The sequence below is a fragment of the Psittacula echo genome (genome assembly GCF_963264785.1).
Source record: "Psittacula echo genome assembly, chromosome: 7".
NCBI lineage: Eukaryota > Metazoa > Chordata > Aves > Psittaciformes > Psittacidae > Psittacula > Psittacula echo.
Genome location: NC_137740.1, coordinates 61371222 through 61393734, shown reverse-complemented (window position 1 = coordinate 61393734; position 22513 = coordinate 61371222). Strand labels below are relative to the sequence as shown.

At 40.8% G+C, this 22513-nt stretch overlaps 1 protein-coding gene across 3 annotated transcripts in view; it reads left to right on the top strand.

The window, feature by feature from the left end:
* Window positions 1-22513, top strand: part of PKN2 (protein kinase N2) — a 49782-nt gene that overhangs the window by 16333 nt on the left and 10936 nt on the right. For 2 of the 3 annotated variants that reach the window (XM_080623563.1, XM_080623564.1), the window contains exons 2-6: window positions 7043-7340; window positions 15792-15943; window positions 20132-20249; window positions 21817-21962; window positions 22063-22276. In XM_080623563.1, the coding sequence (XP_080479689.1) occupies window positions 7043-7340; window positions 15792-15943; window positions 20132-20249; window positions 21817-21962; window positions 22063-22276 (928 nt within the window). Of the gene's footprint in view, window positions 1-7042; window positions 7341-15791; window positions 15944-20131; window positions 20250-21816; window positions 21963-22059; window positions 22277-22513 lie in introns of all 3 variants that reach the window. The other variant, XM_080623562.1, reaches the window with a different exon arrangement.

The window sequence follows — 22513 nt, the reverse complement described above, 5'->3', positions numbered from 1 at the left end:
AGGATATAGGACATACGTGCATGCTAATTTTCGCTGCCCAGTCTGGTATGCTAAATGTACAGCTGCAGATCAGAATCTGTGACTAAGGGGCTTCTTTTCTGAAAGTAAGTTCTTCTTTGAACTTGCTTCTCTTTGATTTACTGAACTGTTATTTAATCTGCTTGGTTTTCCTCACCTTTTAAATGGGAGTATGTGTATTTATCACATTCTGAATACATGCTATGATAACGTTACAGGAATTAGATCAGAAATTATCATTTCAGTATGATAATGTTATAGGAATAAGATGAGACATTATCATTTCAGTGCTTCTACTGCATGCGTCTAGGTGAGGCTGCATTTCAGTGGGAATGCAGTTGTGTTGGCACAGTTCGATGATACATCGTTACTGGAGATACTTCCAGCACGCAGTATGGTATTAACACTTCATAAAATCTTTTTCCCTGTATCTTGAAGGAGCTTGTTTATATCTTTGGCATTTAACAGAGCTTCTGCTACTGTGTGTGGTCTGCTTGAGACCATATTAATTATGTAAGATGCAGTCTTCTTCTGAGTATGCGTTCTGCTTCTTTATCTTACACTAACTCAGTTACTGTAGCACCACTGGTAAACATTGGTACTTCGTATGAACTTAACAATGAGAGGCTGCATTAAAAGTAAAACAGCAGGGTTTCATCGAGAATGGAGGAGTGGTTTTGTTAATGGGCATTATTTCATATGCTGACCTCGCTCCTGGGCACACACAAGCCTAAGTTGTGACAGCAGTCCCCATTGATCGCAGCGTGGATTTGAGCTGTTTCATCAGCACATCTGGAACGAGGGGTGGGGTAAGGGTTGTTTCCACTGTGCTGGGGTCTGTTGGAATTTTTTGGCTGGGAATAGGAACTCCCAAGTTATAGATAAAAGTTTGGAAACTACTGAAGTGTCTGTACCGTGCCTGCTGCCAGAATATCTAGTCACGCTTCTTGGATATTCAGCCTCTGCTGATCTGAGATTCAGGTGCTCATTGCTTGTGCTGTAACCTCTGTCAAGGCCTCTCATCACAGGAAACGTGACTTGGGATTTAATTTAATGTTGTATTTCTTTGGAAGCCTCCTTGCAGGTCCTTCTCCTCGCGTAAAATCATCAGGAGCTGCTAAAATGAGAAGCAGCTGAAGGCAGCAGTTCTTTAAGTGGTTTCCCTCTTCCATGGTGAGGAAATACCTATCTCTTATGCCCCTTTCTATAATCGCTTTTGGCACAGCACTGCACTGACACAACTTCCAGTGCTGTAAACAAGGCTGCTGCTGTTGGAGCACCTTCTGGAGGGGGGAGAATGCTCTTTGTGTTGCTAAACGCTGGCCTAATCAGGGATTGTTTGTGGCTGGATGCCTAGATCTGAGCAAGGAATCCCCAGGGAATTTCATTACCGTTTAGGTGCGATGTTCTGGCTGAGGCAGGGCACACAGCTTTTCACCCAGGTGTTGCGGGATAGAGTGCTGCAGCTCAGCAGCTATCGAGTCATTCAAAACAAGCATTCCTCCTGAAGCATTCATACGATGCCCTTCAGGGTAACAGCTAACACTGGGAGAGAGGATACCACTGACTGAGGACTTTGGGTTGGACATCCCTAGTTTAAGGAACACTGTCCTGCTTGAATCCATAATGCAATGCACTATGGATATTTATGCCTTAAACAGCTCTTGTTACAAAGCAGAGAGCCGTGACTTAGATTAAGTTTAAATCCTGATTTGTGACATGTTAGCACAGCAAACTAATGCCAAAATCTATTAAGCCTCCAGGGTTTTTTCTGCTCTTGACATTGGGTGAGTGCTGAGATCTTGACCACAATCACATTTGCTTTTGGGCAGGAGGAAATAGTCCATGTAGTTCCAGTAATCCAGACAAGGTGTCACATCTGGTTTTATGAATGACTTTGGGGGGAAGGGAAGTTTGCAGTTGATTAACATTGTTCTTAAAATCAAAGCCTACTCTGGTTTCAGGAATTACTGTGGAGAGCTCCAGGGACCTTGGCAGTAGCTGAGGAAAGCAACTTCTTTTTTTTCCTCAATTCTTCTATTTTGCTTTTTTATTCCTAAAAGAATATTGAGAAAATGATACTGAAAGACAGAACAGTTCCAAATCTGTGCTTCCAGTTCTTCAAACTACAATGGAAAACTAATAAACATTTAGTCTGTCTGGGTTTGTATTTTAAATTAGGATGCTTATATGCAATAGCAAAGCATTTTTACTGTACTTGTCGAACAGATTTTGTTATTTCTTTGCCTAGTATCATCTATTGGAATGGTTGCTAAAATCCAAGAGCATACAGAAATGAATGCTAATAGCTTTAGGAAAAAATAGACACCCTTTTACTGTGAGTTTTGATGTTGTTTTGGCGTTTTCCTAAAGGCAGGTTGAGTGCGCGCTCGTAACACATCCGTGCGAAGTGTAAATAACGTTGTGCGTGAGTGCCATCAGCTGTTAAACATGCTGGACTTCAAGACTCCACTTCTCATCCTATAACAATTAGTACCAGAATTCAGCAATCTGAATTCTTACCCTATCCAAGATTCTCTATGGTGAATACATGGTATAACACAGTGCAGCTGTACTGCAGTCTTAGGAGCAAGTCTTTGGGAGTTATTGATGCCCAGGATTTTAGCGTTATCTTTTTCTTCTAAGAGGTGGTAATTCAAGAATCTCATTTTGAATTGGAAGTCATTTAGTTTATACAGCTTAAGCTCTGATAGGTTCAGCTTCATGGTACTCTCTTCTATTCAGCAGAACCTCATTGTTAATCAGTTCAGGTGTTCTGTCCTTAAATGAGAGCTTGGGTGGTAGATGCAGTTTGGGAAGGCACCTGCCTCATAGATGATTCGGTCAGGACTGACCTGAGGAAGAAGTATGAGGCCCCCCTTGGGTTTCCAGAAACAACATTTACAGCTCTCTATCACTGCATCAGCCAGAACAGACTGTGTGTTATTAAAAGACATGCTCAGACCACTACCCATTATTTTCAGCAATTATACTGAAACCATTTCCCAGGAGTACAGAAATTGAAGGCTGGCATCTTGAATTCATCTGTGTAAATAGATAGTCTTGGAGCCAGCAATCAAAGTGAGGTTGAGTCATTAGGCCATTGCAGTAGGAAAGCTGTATATGTGGGTTCCTCTTTCTTTTTTTCTCTAAGCAGTGGTATCTAATTTGTGGTCCTTGTTAGTTTATTGTAGTAAACATAGCCTCAGTTTCATTACATGCTGAAATGTTCCCGAATTCTCCAGGCTGGCTCATAAACATGTATTTTCCCATTGCTAAGAAGCATGCACCACTGCCTCTAATCTCTTTCCATAGAGCCCAGAAGCAGGTTGTTAGGAGCAGCACCGGGTGCTGTCTGCCCTCTTCTGCTGTCGGGGCAAAGAGCTGGGTCAGCAGCAGTGGTGTGAGGGATGCTATGGGGCCACCCAACAAAGATGGGCTCCTCTCTATTAACCAGCAATCAAAACACCACCAGAATTGTAAAAGACACTGAGAATCAGTAACTGACTGCCCGTTCTGTTGTCTTGGATTGTAAAGCAGTGAGGCCTGCTCTCTGTTTTGCCAGCAGGAGTGGTTTAGTCATTGTCTGCTGCAGAGCATTTCCACTCTTAAGCTGTTTGATGTTAAATGATTCTGGAAGGGAGAGTAGAGGAAGTGGCTGTGCAAAATCCATTGATGGGTTCTTGGCATAGAGAACGTGAGTGATTTCTTGTCTTTGCAACCTGTCTGCTTGAGCAGTGCAAAGGAAAGGGCCTGGCCCCTGCCTCCAACTGTTGTTTCTTTCTACATACTTAAATCACAGGTTGAGGGGACAGAACACCTATGTCCTAATGGATGTGGGGCTCAACCTGGAACAGAGCTTATCCAAATGGGAAAACAAGTTTTGTTTGGAAGAATATTCAGTTCTAACAAGAGACATCAAATCAAGCTGGAATATTTTGTGGTTTAAGTCACTTCCCAGTTTAAAAGTGGAATTTGAGTTTGGCATTTTGGAAGGTGCTTTCCTTAAAGGCAAAATCTTACCTTACTTTTCTCGCCCAGCTATCTGATGCTACGTCCAGTCGTGTCCATCAGTTCTAAAATGGAGCATTGCTGAGGCTGCTCATCTCTCCGGCGTGAAGATCCGTCTCCAACCTGTGTTACATCCCAGCAGCAGAACGTGTCAGCACAGGAGCAGAGCCACTTTGCTTGCAGAGCATGCTCTTGCTCGGCATTCCCGGTGACCTTCAGGGTCGCTGAGTGCACGATGTCCTCCTTGGAAGGCTGCTTATTTCACCTTTGTGCCAGGTGACACATCTAGGTAACAGGTGACAGAACACTTCTAGTTTAAAAGTACAATTAGAGAGACTGGAGTATCACCCATGGCTTTGGGGGCAGTTAAAGACGAATGCTGAAATGCACAGGCAATGTGACCAGTGTTAGCATCCCCACTATTGACCTCTTAGATGTCTCAAGCAGATTGACTCTGTATCCTGAAACCCTGAGTCCAAAGATGCTGCAGAGACTGCTCAAGCTGAGGAGAACTTTAACCTTACTACTGGAAATTTGGAATGCAAATCACTAATGACCATGGAGATCTAATTTGATTGAAGACTTGTTAGACACTGTATCTGGAACCAGGGCTTCAAAAACCTGTTTATGGAAGAACATAACATCCCTTTAACAGGTGGCATGTAGGGCTTGGAGATGGATAAAACCCTCCCCCATTGAACATACGGCTTCGTTCAATACAAACAATTAACTGAAGTGTCTTTAGGAAACCCTAGTCCAGAATAATTCTGAATTATTTATATTTTAATTACGCTGTTCTGTTTGAGAAGTTTCTGTTCCTGGCATAATTTTAGCACACTTCAGGTGCTATTGGAATACAGCATAAAGGTTTTCTGTTGGATTTGGGGCTTGTTTGTCCTTTTTTGGTGTTTGTTTGGTTTATTTATAGAGGGCTTTTTTGTTGGGGGGGTGGTGGTCTGGTTTGGGGTTTGTCTTTTGGGTTTTTTTCCTACGTTCGCCACTAGTCTTTCTCCTGTGAACTTTGAGAAGTGTAATATCGTGCTTAGAAAGAGGTAGATGATGAGTTTATTTCTAGGAAGCTTGCAGAACAAGTGCAAAGGATTACGGTTTAAAAATACACACTTGTCATTTACAGCCACTGTTTTGATCTCTGCTTTTAAAGGCTAAATAGCAGTATACTAATCTTGAAGCTCTTTTTTTACATCCTACGTTTTTGTCTTTGACAAACAGGGGAATCAAAGACCTGAATCTAATTTGGATATACTTGGTTTGCTGTGTTGTAGTAGTTGTATTAATTTATTCTCAGTTTCAGTTGTTTCTCAAAAGAAACGACTCAACACGTAGTGGTTGGATTCCCTCACTATGGATGTGAGCACTTGGTACTAGCTGCTTATCACTATTGATTATTCTATAGGGGAAAAAAAAGGTTGATTCTTTTTATAGGCCTATATATGGAAGCAGTATCATGTATTTCCCAGAACAGCTATTAATAGGCTTTCTACATCTGCATAATAAATCATTTATTTTAGTGTGTACTGACAGAAATGTACTTGCAGGGATCACAAGTGCACTTTAGGTATCGATTTGCATTACTTCCCCCCCACACACCCTTTTGTTTCTTACTCAGTTTGTCATTTCTGAATTGCTTGTTTGTAGTCTCTGATAGACAAATTCTGTGGCAGGATAGAGATTCTGACTGCTTTCAGTATCTCAGAGTCTTTGAGTTTCTAACTTGTTCTACAGGTAGCAGCTATGGGTAGAAATGTTTTAATAAGAGGGGTTTGAGGATGATATACTCAACTTGTAGAATTATAGTTGAGGACTTGTAGATTGGATCTTGCTTCTGGAAGGCAGCATCAGTGGAATGCGCACAGATTGAAAGAGTTTGACCAGCGTTACCTGTTGACGTGTTCAGCACAGGCACAGCTGGCATGATCCCCATTGCCCCAGTTTCTTTGGAAAGCAAACAAGTCACTGTGGGCTGTATCTAGAGATGATGGGTTCTGGGATGTTCTTACAGTTTATTAGTGTGATGCTGTGTTTCTTAAACTCCTTCCTGAATGTTCCCTTCTATGGTTTTCTCTGCTTGTATTGCTGGTGTTTCCAACAGGAAATAGTGCTGACATCTAACTTTACACACGCAAATTTTTATCATCTGTTCCAAGACCTTCATGTTCACCCAAATATTTCAGAAATCTGAGCAATTTCTTCATTGTGTTCAATAAAAAATACTGGAATTTTGGTCTTCTGGGTAGATCCATGCAGATCAGGCCCCACATTTACTAAATACATCCTGAACTGCGACTGGATCAGAGTCTAAGTTCTGGAGAGCCCTTCTCTGACCTTCACTCACTTAGCTCTAGCTAAGACTGCTTGAATAGGACCTAGTATCCAAGTGTAAGACATACAGGAAGTGTTATTACGTATGTAATGATGTGTACTTTATTGGTGTAGGTTCTGTAATGTGCCCTTTGTACTTCTCAATGATACACAACCATACAGTAGGCACAAGTGAGATCTCATATGTACTGGTGGTCTGAAGACTTTTTCTTCAGTCTTTAAAAGGAATCTATTCTATGAATGCGTAAGAAATCATCATAGATAATAACTGTTAGAAGTTGTTCTTATTTCCTATAACCATTTGGTCTATTAAAACACACAATTAGATCTAGAAAATCACAAACGTGAGTCATTAGCTCTGAGGCACAGAACTGCCAGGCAAGCAGCCATGACCAATCCAGAAGTATTTAAATCTGAGTGTTAAAAATAGGCATAGTAAAGACGTCACTAACTTTAAAATAAATCTATTGCAAAAGGTAACTCCAGTTAACATGTCATGTCTTGTGACATTATTGCTTTAGGGCAACATGAGCATAGACCCATGGCTACTAAATGGCCTTACAAAGGGAGTGTTTAATACACAGAGGCCTAAAGCATGGCCATTTTAAGAGTGCAGCATGCGTTGTCAAGAAACAGTGTTTGCTGGTACTTATCTTGCTGTTTTTCTTTCTAGGGGGATGCCAAAAGTCTCCTTGCCTCTGAGAATGTGAGCACTGGCCAAAAGTTGGACTTTGCGGATACAATGGTACAGCAGAAGCTGGATGAAGTAAAGGACCAAATCAAGCGGGAAATAAGGAAGGAACTTAAAATCAAGGAGGGAGCAGAGAATCTCAGGAAGGTCACAACGGATAAAAAGAACTTGGCATATGTGGACAACATCTTGAAAAAGTCAAACAAGAAGTTGGAAGACTTGCATCATAAGTTACAGGAGCTCAATGCACACGTTGTAACAGACCCAGAAGATGTTGCAGGTACCATGCTTTATGTGAAATGAGTTTTTTTGCTCTTAGCTTAGATAAGCCCTATCCCATTGCACTTGAGAGAACTGTTCTGGGAATTAGCTAATCTGTAGCTGGTGAGTTTGTTACTTATGTATGCCCGTTTGATTCACAAAGAAGTCTGCAGTCCCTTTGAGTTTTGGTTTCTGTATTTCACGACTGCTTGATGATGCTCTAAAGATTAACATGTACCGATTCTTCACTTCCAGTTATTACTAGATTGAGATACTGTCTCAATCACTGACTTTCTCTCACTTACACTGTAGGCATCAGCATTAACACACCTTTTATTCTGGGGGGGCGGGGGGAAGTGTAACAATTGTACTTACAAGTTGTTGGCTTCTTTTTAAACTGAAATCTAACTTTCATAAACTCTTTCATGTCGTTTATCAGACTGAATGAACAAGCATTTCTTGCTGTGGCAGCTCTTTAAGTCTTCAGGCTCTTCTGTAATGAAGCCACCCTTTTAAAGATAACTTGAAATTGTTATCACAGAACAATTGTAATCCATAGTTTTAATTGGCAGTTTCTGTGGCCTGGCAGCGAGTCCATACTCATTTTGAATGTAGCTTTTTAAAGTACCAGGCTTGGTATTTAAAGATGGAATGTTGTGAAAGTAAACAGTCCTTTCTCAGCTTTGTGGAATGAGCTATTGCCAGCCTGGTGATTTCACATTGCACAGACTCGCTTTGGCAAAAAGCTGATACATGTGCACAAGCCATGGAAGGTGTTTGTGAAGTGAATGCCTTCAGAAGCTTGGGCAGTAGAGTAAGACTGTAACGTCCTTGTGAAGAAAGGTTGGTTACAGTGAGAATTTAGGGAAGTATTGGTAGATACTTTCATACTATCTGAGCTGATGACAGGCTGCAAGAGTATTGAAGTGTCCATGGTGGCCTGCACAGTTCTCTGTATTCTCTGCTTTTTTGCTTTTGATCCTCACAAGATACAAAGGGCAGAGAGTGGCATAGCTGGAAGTAGTGAGGCAAAGTACTTGCTGCATCGTGAAATGGGAATGAGTACAGTAATGCGTGCTTCATAGATAGCCACTGGGCTTTTAAAAGGCATGAAGCACTGTTCTATGTCAGCTGAGGTTTATGAAAGTCTGCTTCATCATTGATAGCAGTGTGCCTCCTTTTAAAGGAACAGGAAGAGTGGAACAGAAAGAAAAGCGTACACAAAGTGTGTATAGACTGAATGTAAAAATCTGTGTGGACATAAATCTGTGAAATGCATCTAGTAATAGCTTGGAAAATGGATGAGCACAGAATGCTCTTGTTGGAATGTCATGTTCCAGGATAGCATTTAAAAGCTCTATCACAGTGCGTTAATGAGCAATATTGTCCTTGTTCGTGACTCAGGAAATGCAGTAAACTCTAAGAGAGCATTTATGACTTGTAAAGAGATGGTTTGTGTACAAAGACCTAAATGGTGATGGTGGGAGTTGGAACTAAGTGATCTTAAGGTCCTTTCCAACCCTAACCATTCTATGAGTCTATGTTCAGATCCTCAGTACACTTCTGAAAAGGCCCGCAGTGCCAATTGCTTTTGTGAGTAACTGTTAGCAACCAGGCTCATCTTGCCCTGTGTTCAAATACCAGAAACTTCATGGAAGGGATAAAAGATCAAGGTTGATAAACTAATGTGCTTCTACCTGCTTTTGATGCGTGCTAAACTTCTTAGTATTGTGCTTTTAACTTTCATTCTGTTCAAAGTGTTATTGGTAGATAGCTTTTACAGTCTTACTTATTGAAATATGCAAGAGAAAATGACTCATCCTGTTGACCTTTATATTCCCTGTGAAGTATCACATCAGGCATTCCTATGTGAGACCCACTTTAACAGAACATATTGCGTAACCTTCTGAAAAATACCCCAAACTTCAGTTCTTTTAGTGTCTCTCTTTACATCAAAAAGCTACAAGCACCCACCCCCAAAACTGCAACGCTTGAGGGTTTTATATTGTTTGCCTTGTGAGTAAATTGCCTGTCTCCTCCCTCAGTCATGTTGCTAACTCATGGAGGGGAAAGCACTGTCAGTAAACATTCTATCTGTCTTTAGGCTAATGGGTGCAAGTCATCCAGGCGATGCTCTGATTTCTAATGCTGAAGTCTCAGGTTTGAGTTTAGGTATTGGTGAGTTTGGCCTTTGCAAAATAAGGTTGGTAATATCAAACTAATGATACGCCAACTGTATGGGTGTTTATGTGTGTGTATATACATATAATATTCAGCTAATACGTAGACACATGGCCCTAAAGATGACTGCCACCTGACAGAAGATACCTTTGTGTAGAGGTCACAGGTATCTGCTTGGGAATTCTTGCTTTTTCTCGGGATCAGCAGTGAATTTGATAACCCCTTACTGCTGAATATGTGAGCTCCCCAAGTAAGTGCAATGTTTCCAGAGGTTAGCTTTATCCTAAGCTACAGCTTTTCACTTCAGCTTGTGTTTGACCTTCTTCTGGTCAGTCAGAGGCAGGAGATTTAAAGAAGGGAAGGAAATACATGGGAAATCTTTAGATTGTGCAGAGCACAAATGCCGAAAGAAGGTAAAGAGGGTTCAACAGCTGCAGGAGTCAAGGTCTGTGTCCTCTTTATCTGCTTCAGTATTTTGGAGGATGGTCCTATGTTTTTCCCTGTCTTCTAGGCTATATTGTGTATGTTTTTGCAGGGTCTAAGTAGCCAAGTCAGGCATCGAGAAGTAATGCTAAGAGAATCATTGCCTATAAGATGATGATCTCTTTGACCTGTCAGGCCTGAACTCTGCAGACTTTCGGACTGCTCTGTTGACTGGTTGAAAGGTCATTGTGGTAACTTGCAACAGTCATTTAATCTTTCCTGGTTCCTGTATCTGAAAAGTGGGTGTGAACATACATTTGTAAAGCACTCCAGATTTAGAGCTGACAAATGCTGTGCAAGCTGCTGTGACTCTTACTGTTGCTTATGGGTATCAAGCAGTAACTGACATTAGTTTTTTAACACACCACTAATTTGTGTTGTAACTCTGTAATCAGCACAGTGTAACCAATACACATTAAAACCATTAAATGTAGTGTTAATGAATCTACTGTAGGAAAATATGTTTTAATAACATTCCATTTTGAGCAAGTTAAGATGTTTTGGTGCCTAGAGCTGAAAGCTTTCCATGTCCTAATGCCATAGGAAATTATTTTCACAACTATTTGAAGAACTGGCATTAAACCTTAACCAAAACACAGAGTTTGCCAAAAAGCTACATTTCTGAATGCGAGGGTAGATTTGGCAGCAGATGTATGACTTAGAAACAGCATTTAGCATAACATCCGTTTACTTTACAGTATGGGGTTGCTGGTGAGTCTGGATTTGGTTCAGAAGTGAGACTTTGTACCCAGGTCTGCCCTTACCGTGCAGTGTATTAGTCATACTAGGATATGGAGGCTTCAAATTAGTAAGTCAGCACTTAAAGAGAAGCAGAATGCAGCAATACAGAGTGAGTAGAGCAAGCCTACTGACCACTACTGCTGAGACTCTGACAGATTTACTTGAACATGAAATACAATATGGGACAATTACTTCAGTCTTGGATATGAAATCTTGTATCTTGAAAACATACTTCTGTAGAGTAGCTCAGATTAAATTGATCTTCTTTTCATGTGTCTAAAAAGTAACAATAGAGATGGAGGGGTTTAATATGACTCAGGTGTAAGATTGAAACAGCTCACCTACAGAGAATCACTGATTTAATGAGGCATGTAGGTGATAAGTAGGATATCTATAAATTGGGAAATGAATGTGATCCATAGAGCTGATGTAAAGGTGGATAGGGAGGTGAGATGACAGAAAACCCTTTGAGGGAACTGAGACTCAGTGAAACAGAACCATAGAATAGTTAGGGTTGGAAAGGACCTTAAGATCATCAAGTTCCAACCCCCCTGCCATGGGCAGGGACACCTCACACTAAACCATGCCACCCAAGGCCTCATCCAGCCTGGCCTTGAACACTGCCAAGGATGGAGCATTCATAACCTCCCTGGGCAACCCATTCCAGTGCCTCGCCACCCTCACAGTGAAGAATTTCTTCCTTAGATCCAATCTAAACTTCCCCTGTTTAAGTTTTAACCCGTTACCCCTTGTCCTGTCACTACAGTCCCTGATGAAGAGTCCATCCCCAGCATCCTTGTAGGCCCCCTTCAGATACTGGAAGGCTGCTCTGAGGTCTCCACGCAGCCTTCTCTTGTCCAGGCTGAACAGCCCCAACTTGCTCAGCCTATCTCCATACGGGAGGTGCTCCAGTCCCCTGATCATCCTCGTGGCCTCCTCTGGACTTGTTCCAACAGTTCCATGTCCTTTTTATGTTGAGGACACCAGAACTGCACACAATGCTCCAAGTGAGGTCTCCCGAGAGCAGAGTAGAGGGGCAGGATCACCTCCTTCGACCTGCTGGTCACGCTCCTCTTGATGCAGCCCAGGATACGGTTGGCTTTCTGGGCTGCGAGCGCACACTGCAGCCGGCTCACGTTCATTTTCTCATTGACCAATGCCCCCAAGTCCTTCTCTGCAGGGCTGCTCTGAATCTCTTCTCTGCCCAACCTGTAGCCGTGCCTGGGATTGCTCCAACCCAGGTGTAGGACCTTGCACTTGGCATGGTTCAACTTCATCAGGTTGGCATCAGCCCACCTCACAAGTGTGTCGAGGTCCCTCTGGATGGCATCCCTTCCCTCCAGCGTATCAACTGAACCACACAGCTTGGTGTCATCAGCAAACTTGCTGAGGGCGCACTCAATCCCACTGTCCATGTCACCGACAAAGGTGTTGAACGAGACCGGTCTCAACACCCATCCCTGAGGGACACCTCTCATTACTGGTCTCCAGCCGGACATCGAGCCATTGACCACAACTCTTTGCGTGTGGCCATCCAGGCAGTTCTTTATCCACCGAGTGGTCCACCCATCAAATTGATGTCTCATGAAATCAAAGGGGCAAGTTCATGACTCTTCCACTCTCCTAAGTAACTTATAAGCTATCCATTTTATGTCAAGTTTTGCTGTAGGGGTCACATAGAAAATAACTTACCTTGTTTAAGAATACAACTCGTTGACAGGGGAGCGAGACTGTTGTGTGTGGGCCTACAAATGGTGAGGTTAATCTGTCAGACAGCAGAGTGTCCATATAAGACCAATTATTGGAAACTGGGAGAGGCAGCAACCAGGTTGGTAGAGGTAGTGAATTTAGATGGCAGACTCCACCCGCAGGGCTCATATGCATAGCAATGTCATGGTAACTTTTGGAAACCTCAATGTGGAGTAACATAACTGAAGCTATTTGAACCAATCTCCTGTTACTTGTTTAGTAGTTACTGAACTGAAATGCAATTGAACTTCAAGAGTTTTCAGGAGGTCAGTGCTAGGTGCTCTGAGTGCAGGATGTCCACTGCTGCCTTTGACTTACTGATGGCTTAGTCCGAGTCCTGATGCAACCATCTGGCTCCCTGAGAAAAGCCTCTTTCTTCCCCCTTCCCGAAGTGCCCAAACAAGCATCATAGGTATCTCGGTTGGGTATGACACCGAGGCTAACTGCAATTAAATATCCTCAAAGAAGATTAAAATTAACTGTTTACCAAAGCACACTTGCTGCTAATGGAGTAGCTTAACAGCCTGCTGCAGTACCATCTGGGAAGCCAAATTCAGAGTTACATGGGGCCCTGGATCTTACACTGGAGAAATAGCATCTAGGGAAGAGTCCCCAAAGGAATGAGCAGCGGGCTCAGAGAAGCAGAGTTGTGTCAGTGCTCCAATAAATATCATTTAGATGAGAGCGCTGGTAAAAGGCACTTTAGAAGGAAGAAGATTTTGCTCATGTGAGTCCTAGGCAAGGACTCAAACTGAAAAGCTTTGCAGAAGAGCAAAGATCAGGGTTAAGGTAAATGATTCTGACTGAAAACTGCAATTGTCCTGATGCAATCCAGGTATTTTATAAATGTAAACTTGGTTAAACCATCGCTATTAACTTATTTTAAGCCTTATGAGTATATTCTCATGAAAATAGGCTATTGCAGGTGCTGAGAAGCAGTGCTACAGCTTTTCCAGCAGCCTGGATGTGTGCTGCACAAGACTTACTGGTGTCAAGCAACAACATTCATAGTTGTCCAGCAAAAATAACACTAAATACATCTGTTACTTCGCTTGATATTCACCTAATAGGAAAAGCTGTTGGTAAACCCTTATTTTGCTTTTTTAAAAAAAAGGGAATCTTTGTTAAACTGGATTGTTCCATGTTTGAGAGTTTAGCAAGCAGCTATTAATGCCTGAAAGCAAAAATGGATTTCTTCCTAGCAATGAGTCCGTACTTCAGAGAAGTTTCCTTTGCTGCTGGTTACTAATAAATCATATAGCAGACCCATTTAAACTAAATGGTAGAGGGTAGTTGAGGTCCACAAGTACAGACCAGCTCTGGAGATGACCCAGGTAAATGATGTAGTTATACCTTCCCAGTGGAGACACGCTGAGGGAGATAATAACAGCTGCCTGGGCAACCTGAGCCCTGGTATCTAATTAGTCCTTGACTTGCAACTTGAGTGTTGTTTTAATGCAAAGGGAGACTGCCTGTGTGCATCCTTAGAAGCTGTGAAAACAGACTACAGGAGCCCCACAGCCTTCCCAGGGATCATCAGAGGGCTGGGATCTTTCAGTGGTGGAAGCCTACATCTTAAATCTGAAGTTGGTAAATATTCATTTGTACCATTAAGCTGCTTTACAAGGAGACGTGACACCGGGACTTTCAAGTTTCACGTTTGTTCTACTTTTGAATAGATTATTAGGTGAGGATTAGTTGAATGTGAAGACATAAGTGAGAGGACAGCATGCTGTTAATCTTTCTTTTATTAAGAACAGATCTGAGGTAAAGCTGCTCAAATGCAGTTCCACCAAGAAACCCAGCCAAAACGCTGGGGGGAGGTTGAACGACAGAGCAGATGAGGAATAACCCAGAATTGTTTTATACATTTCTTTTAAATGTGATATTGTCTGTGCTACTTTTCAGTAGTGAGTATGCAGTAAGAGCCTTGAAGTGGCTTGAAGTGAATTAGCAGCAGAGGAAGTAAAAACTTCTCCTTTGGTGAAATCTGAATGTAGCCTCAGCAAAGTTTGCAGTTTAGGAGGAAATTACACAGCAAACTTGAAAGTAAAATGTATTAAATCTCAAAGAATGAGTTGCCAGAAGCTTCTAGAGAACCAGTGTGGAATGGCAGACATCTCGCCATTGCAAGTTACTAGTGCAATGCCTGTGTTTTCTAAGAATTGAGGATTTCAGGAACCTGATCCATCATCCTAGTTTTAAGTCAAGGAAGATTAATTACAGTCGGAAAAAAGACTGTACTGTTGGTATTGGGTAAATATTATCTTCCAGGAGACAACTGATGTCATTTGCCCATAAAGAAGGTATTCTCTCAGTTGCTGGAGTAGGAGAAATCAACAGCAAAAAAATAAGTGTTACAGTGGATGTAATTTATCCTTTCTTACAAAAATTTTGGAAGAGAAGCCATTGAGACTGTCAGAGAAGATAGCTAAAAGCAGAATTGTGTTGGGAAATAGTGAAGTCCTAGGAAATAGTGCAGTGACCATTTACTTTCAGTTCACTGACAGTTTATGCTGCGGAAGTCAAAATGTGACCCAGTGATGAACAGACTTTTCTGGAGGAGGTTGGAAAAGAGGAGGACTTTGACTGTATAACTTGATAAAACTAACTTGCATTCCATTAAATTAATGCAGCAAGATGGAGATCTAAACACAGTAATGTTGTCAAAAACAAAATCTTTAGCGTTTCTGCAATCACAGTAGTTCAATAACCTGTCTGCCTATAGATCCGACTATGCCAGGATTCTGTTACGATTCCAAAGTATCCTTCAGCTTTATGACTAAGGAAAAGGCTTATTTTATCTAGTCCTAATTTTGACATGAACAGTGCAGTGTTCACAGATCTACTCAATATCTGTATTTAGAGCATGCTCATTAGCATTGAATGTCCTAGTCCAAGTTTGGGTTTAAAACACTTGGATTTGAAATCAGGAGCGTAAGAAAGCTCAATGGGAAACTGCACTTGTAATTGACTCAAGACATTCCAGAGGAAAGAAATCTCCTTTGAAACGAAAATAGACCTCGCTGCAAACCTGCCTATTGTAGCGCTCCCGGAAGTGATTCATGTAAATTAGGACATGTGTAGGAGTCACCAGGCTTTCAGGAGGCTTTTCATGTTAAGGCGCATTTGCAGTGCTGCTGCAAAGTAGCTCTGGACAGGAGGCTCAGTCTTAATACTTAAGTATGATGTTCCAGCTTTGATTAATCTATAACTTCATAGAATAGAGCTTAGGGTGGGCTCTAAGGGGAGGTTGCTTTTATTCTTTTTGCTTTCCTTTTTCCTGCACACATTACATCTTACCCTTCATTCACAGATTGTCCCAGGACTCCTGATACTCCAAATAGCGATCCTCGTTTTTCTACTAACAACAGATTGATGGCCTTAAAGAAGCAATTGGATATAGAACTGAAGGTAAAACAGGGAGCAGAAAATATGATACAGATGTACTCAAATGGCTCTTCAAAGGTAAGGCTTTGGAATTTAAAGACCATAAAATGCCTGTGGATTTTCATATTGCTGTGGTGTGAATGTGCAATGTATGAAGAGTATGCAATTTCAGTACTTTGAGTTTGGGGTATATTTGTTGTTAAATGGCTATGTCAAACCTGCTGCAAATTCCTATCCCTTTTTTTGTTGTGGTTTGATACCCACTCAAGTGGCTGTTTGATCAATTTGTCCACATGCAGTTCAACCTAAATAACAAATCCGGCTTACTAAATTTAGTACATCTACTAATCTTTCACCAGGTGCAATTCACTGAGCAGCAAAGCTTGCCATGCCACTGACTGGTACCTGATGCTTTTTCCCAGCTCCACTAAACAAAAACCCCAAACAAACAAAACCCCCGTTAGTTTAAAGTTGTAACATGCATGATAGTTACACAGAATCATTACACAGAATTGCCAGTGTGCTTCTGAGATGGTCATCAAGTTGTAGTTGGCAGTAAAAGGAGTTACACCAAGTGTCTGTTCTAGTAAGATGCGTACAATATTCTGATAAAGTTGTAAACTGCATTACTATGCATGCACATAAGATACACTTATGGGTATATATATATAGTATACTACTTTTTACAGAAGTGTGATATTCTAGAGGTAGCATCTGGTAGCATCAGGAGATTAAAAGTAAAAGCACTCTTATTTCTAGATCTGAATTTTAAACACATGCTCGCTTGCTTTCTTTGTCAATAGCACCAGAAGCTCTCCAAGGAGGCAGGGAGAAGTGTTTGTTAATCCCTAAATGGGTTTTACTCATTGCATAGTCCAAACTATGCGGTAACATTCAGCTTAGTCTAAGAGCCCCTTAACTGAAGGACGAACCCAATCTTTCATATGGGGGGGGGGGGAAACTACACCCAAATAACCCCCCAAAACAACAATCAGAACCAAACCAACACAGAAACTCATCACCCCATCACCTCCCCAACATACATTTTATGAGTGTAAGGGAGTCATGGTTCTCAGATAGAAAAAAGGGGATCCTCTACTTAACTTCACCCTTCATTAGTTACTCATTACCTGTTCTTTCCACTTACTTTTACTAAATCATTAAGGAGATGAATTTCCAAGCTAAGGGGAAACAGGCTGAGATCTAACACTGTGTAGTAGCTTGGTTAGTTGTTTCTGTGTCCAGAGAGTAGTAAGTAAAACTGAAATGCTTTAAGTTCTTGACTGAGAGAGCCAACACCTAGCGAGGACAGTGGGAAGAAGTGTTTGACTTGAAGAGTAGACATCTATGAATTTAACCAGTAAGTGTTGGAGAAGCCTAGTATATTTGAGTCAATTTCTCATAGGGAGTGGTGGAGAGGCAGATCACTGTGTATCTGCCTGTTGTATGACTTAGACTGGGGAAAAATGACAGTGGATGTTGCTCACTCCCAGAAAAATGAGGTTAGACTATGAGAAAATGAGGTTAGATGGGACCATAGGTGTCATCAAGCACATTCTGTCTCGGCAGCACCTCTGTGGAACCAGCTGGTACGCTGGTAGCCTTATCTGAAAGTGACCTGTACCCTACTAGCCTGGGGCAGATGGAAACAGTATCTGGAGTGCACCTTATGACTAAGGGCCTGGGAATGCTGTCCATGCACCCCAGTCCCTTAGCTTCTGGAAACCCTGGAGTCTACAACCTCTGAGGCCATGTACTTAACATCAGGTACACTTAAAAATAATAACCAGCTGACCCAACTGGATCAAAAGACACACATGAGTTATGTTCCTAATAAACCCTCAGTAAGTAACCTTATAGCAGCCTGAAAAAACTTAACTAAACACTTGGGCTGTAATAGTAGACATTGGAGGCAGGCTTTGATCAGACTAAGTAAAAAGAGTAAATTCTGGTTTGCTTTAAGATTGAGGCATGTAATTAAAACTGATGATTGAATCTTGTATTTGCAATTGGTAAGTACTTAAATCAGCCTACGAGCCTGGGTGTATATAGTAACTGGGCTGGGAAGAGCAAGCTGGAAAACACAAAAAGCATTGCCAGCTGCTTCAACAAACAGGATGGAAATGGTGCGTATTCATTCTCTCATGTTCTTAATACTCAGCAGTGAGTTAATTTGGCAGGTTTAACCTGTAGGCTTGAGCATGGTGATTATGTTTTAAAGTAAGAGTTTAGAGCAACTCAAGTGTCTGGATGAGGTGGGCAAAGGGGGCAGGAAATTCCTGGTGTGAATCCAACCCTGGTAATCCAGAGTTCTTTAAAAAGTAGTCACAGGACCTTTTAAACATGTTAAACTCTGTCATGACCTTTATTCAAGTGTACTGTATGATCTGCTTTCAAACTGGTTGTATTATTTTCAGGCCTAAATTTGATGGTGGGAGGTCATCATTTGTTTCCTAAAAATAAGACAGCGGTTTGTTAGTAGTAATAAACCCATCATCTCATGGGAAGGTTTTCCCTCTGGACTTGCTTCAGTAACATTCAGCTCAGGCTATCTGGACTGAAGCGTTTCTGAGATACTGATCATCTTTGCTTGGACTTGTGTGGATTCTCTAAGATCCCACGACAGCCTTGCAGATCAGTTTCTTGGGCACTGTCAGTCCTTCTATGCTCAGGAGATGCCTTGAAGTGCTTTGTATTCAGCCTCCAGCACTAAAAGACCTGCTGAGTATAACACATCTATTTGGTTCTTAAGATGGGATTTTCTGTCTCTTGAAAACATAAGGATATCTCTATAATCCTGAATCGCCTTCTTTCTACACATTGAAGGGCTGATATTGCCCCTGAGCAAGCAAATCCATTGCAGTAAGAGGGTATGAGGGACAATCGAGAGGAGCAAGATCAAAAATAAGATAAAAGCGAAGATCCAGACCAAGAAACACAGCATATTTATACATCGGAATGATGCATGGATAAGGTTTAATACAGGATTCTAAATTTGCTTATAATCTATATTAGACGCAAGGTCATAGAGGAGCTCTGAAGGTAGATTTTTCTTCTCAGCATACTGATTTTTCTCACAGTATTCTTGGTAGTGCTAGTATTTCTAGCTCTGGGTATCTGTGCTACACTGTAGTTCTTTGTCGTGGTTGTGGAAAGGGGAAGAATTGAATTTAACTTCTTAAGTAAACCATAACTTCATTATAAAATTAAAAATATAAGTAAAACCATGTCCATGGGAAACTACCTTATTAATGAGGTTATAGAGTGCCTACAGAATGAGTTAACCAGACTACCCTTTGGCCTATAACAAGCGCGATGCTCATTTTCCCTGACTACTGTTAATTACTCTGATTGATTAGTACTGCAGAGACAGGACAAATAGACTGCCTTACATTTTCTTGTACCCCTATTTTTGTTCTTACTGCAAGTCAGATCACTTTTAAGTTACTTGGTTATTCCCAGAACATAAGAGAGAGCACCATGCAGCAGCCATAGAAGCACATGCACAGTTCTACAGCCAGGAACCATTTGATAAGCCATTGTAAGTCAGTTCTCCAGTAGCTGGAAGACAGAAAATGGTATTATCAGATAGTTTGAAAGTTCATCTTCAGAAAGGTTCTCTTCTAAATTAGTTAGCCTCATTTAGATGAAAAGTACTGCACTCTTATGTTGCTGATGAGATAGCTAAGGAAGTAACCCTTGTGTTATGTATTTATGAATGCAAAATAATCTTCAGCTTCGATTGGTTCAGGAAAACACACAGCAGACTTACTTAGAATGTGCTGTGTAAGCTAACTTCCTGTTTCTAATTTCAAAATTGAGTATCAGCTCAAGTGAATTAGTACAGTAATTTTTATATGTATTTAGTTGAGCAGTTTTGTCTGTTAGAAGAGCTCTCATCATACAGTAAATTTGAGTCCTTCATAAGGTGAAGGTGTTTTGCACGTAATATCTTATCCTTTCTTTAGTATCAGCTCACAAAACATTAATCTGCAGATGTAATGTTGCTAGATCATGCGTCCTTTATTCAGCTTTAAACAGACAGCTTTCCATGGGAGTACCTTATAGTCTTTAATCAACCATAACTAACTCTGTCCTGACTTAATTTCCACTAATACCCTAATGTGGTTAATTGTATCAGTCTGCTATACCAAATGAACTGCATACATTTAGTTCTTGTTCGTAAAGTGTGTCCGTTTTGAAGCTTTCAATGTGTTTTATTCCATGAAGAGTTTATCATTTTAACTTGTTTGTTCATTTTAATAGGATCGAAAACTTCTTGCCACAGCTCAGCAGATGCTCCAGGACAGCAAGACCAAAATAGAAGTTATAAGGATGCAGATTCTTCAGGCAGTGCAGACCAATGAATTGGCTTTTGATAATGGTGAGTAGAAATGAATATGAATCATTACCTTCAGGATGCCACATAGATGTGTACACATATGCAAACAGTGTTACCATAAATTTCTAGTAGTAATTGTGGACAGAGCTTACATGAGCCAAAAATAACATGGAGACCAGGCAAACCATTGTGTGTGCTAGGATGCCAGATACATCTCACTTGAAGCAAATTACCTCAAGCTTAATGAAGAGACATACAATCTCTCTTTGTCATCCTTTTCATACCTTATGCAGTCCATTTTTGCTTTATGGTCCTGCTTTCTCCCTTCATGCGTGCTTTCTTTTATCTTAACAATAACTAGTAATTTCCTTTAAAGCATATAATCTTTTCACTATCCTAAAAACCAAAATCTGACACAGGTTCAAAGCCTGCTTGTTATACTTAAATAGATTGACCTTATTAGTAATGAGAGCACAGATGGAGGTGAATTTTGGCTGTCTTTATGGGTATTTAGGCTAGACCGAGTAGTAAACAACTTGAAAGAAAAAAGCCTGGATTTAAAATGTCTTGAAATATTCATGGTGCATTTCAGAAATAGTTTTCAACGTGTATTTCTTTGGAAATCTTTAAATAAAATTAAGAAATAAAAATTACTCCTGAGCTATAGTGTGAGTGGAGTATAAAATTGTGGGCATATCAGCACATCGCCAATCTTGAACTTTATTCGTATGCATTTCTTAGTATTGAAGTTGTACGAAGAAGCTTGTAATCAGGTCCTGGATATATCCTAGATAGTGAAAAGCTTGTGTGTTTGTGACAGTGTGAGACAGGGGTTAATTTTTGCTGATTTTACTCTTTTAGGACACTTCTGGCATTTTTTAGTACCCCATCTTAGCCCATGAATTACATACATTGTAAGTTCAAAAGAAGAAGAAATGCATTCTAGCTAGAAGGGACTTTCAGATGCCTTTTTGTATTGCTACTACTCTTAAAGCTTCAAACAGAAAAGAATATATCCAGGAAACTTTCTAATTCTGTTCTAAACAGCGTAAGGAGTGGATGTTACAATGGTTAACCCAAATCGCCGGGGAAGGCAGCATATGGGACCTCTTACATTCTCTGTGCTGGCAGAAGCCAGATTCCCTGGGATTTCATGTGAAGCAGAAGGATTATCAGAAAGCAATCAGGGATCTACTTAGCTGCAGAGTAGCTTGAACGATTAATCCTCAGAGCATGGTTCAGAAACATGGAAGTCTCAAAACCTCCTTCTTGCCAGCTAAGTGATGGCTTTTGTCCCTTACTCAAGATGCATTCTTCTCTCGCATCCATTAGCAATCACAGCTCTTCAAGGAGTAGCACCTGGTTACTGGATTGAGGCCCTGATCAGTTATTTCTTCCTTCAAATGCGGATGCTTAAAAGCTCACTGTTGCTTTTATGACACACTTCAAGCTTTTTTTTTTTTTTTTTTGGAATATCAAATCAGCATCTTGCTCCTTTTTCCCCTTTTTTCTTGTTTTCTGCCCTCTATTTATATGGGGGAAGAGTTACTATTAAAGCAATTAAACCTGGGCATGGTCTTCATTGAAGATTGCTTATATCTCTTTGCAGCAAAACCTGTGATAAGCCCTCTTGAACTCCGAATGGAAGAATTACGGCATCACTTTAGGATAGAGTATGCTGTAGCAGAAGGTGCAAAGAATGTGATGAAGTTACTTGGATCTGGGAAGGTCACTGACAGAAAGGCACTTTCAGAAGTAATTTATGTCATTACAATTTCTGATACTTTATTTTAAATGCTCTTTCAAGGCAAAAAAAGATATGAAATATTTCATTATTTTTTCTTGTTCTAAGAAGGCTCAAGCAAGATTTAATGAATCAAGCCAGAAGTTGGACCTCTTGAAGTATTCACTGGAACAGAGATTGAATGAACTTCCTAAAAACCATCCCAAAAGCAGTATTATCATAGAGGAGCTTTCATTGGTCTCTTCACCCACGTTAAGTCCTCGTCAAAGTGTAATATCTACTCAGAACCAGTACAGTACGCTGTCCAAACCAGCAGCTTTAACAGGTAAGATTTATGGAACCTTTTTTTCCGACTTTATTCAGTGGTTTAGAACAAGGCTTTAATGCTAACTTTATTTCTTTCTGGACATACTTCATTGTCGTTCTTTTCCTAGACCAAGGCATTTAGAATTTCCAAGTGTCTGTGCACCAAAGCAATGCAGATAAGTTTCTTTGATTTATTTGTTGGCCTTTTTATAATCCTATTGAAAAAGCGAAGTTAGGTCACTATGGAATGGTACTA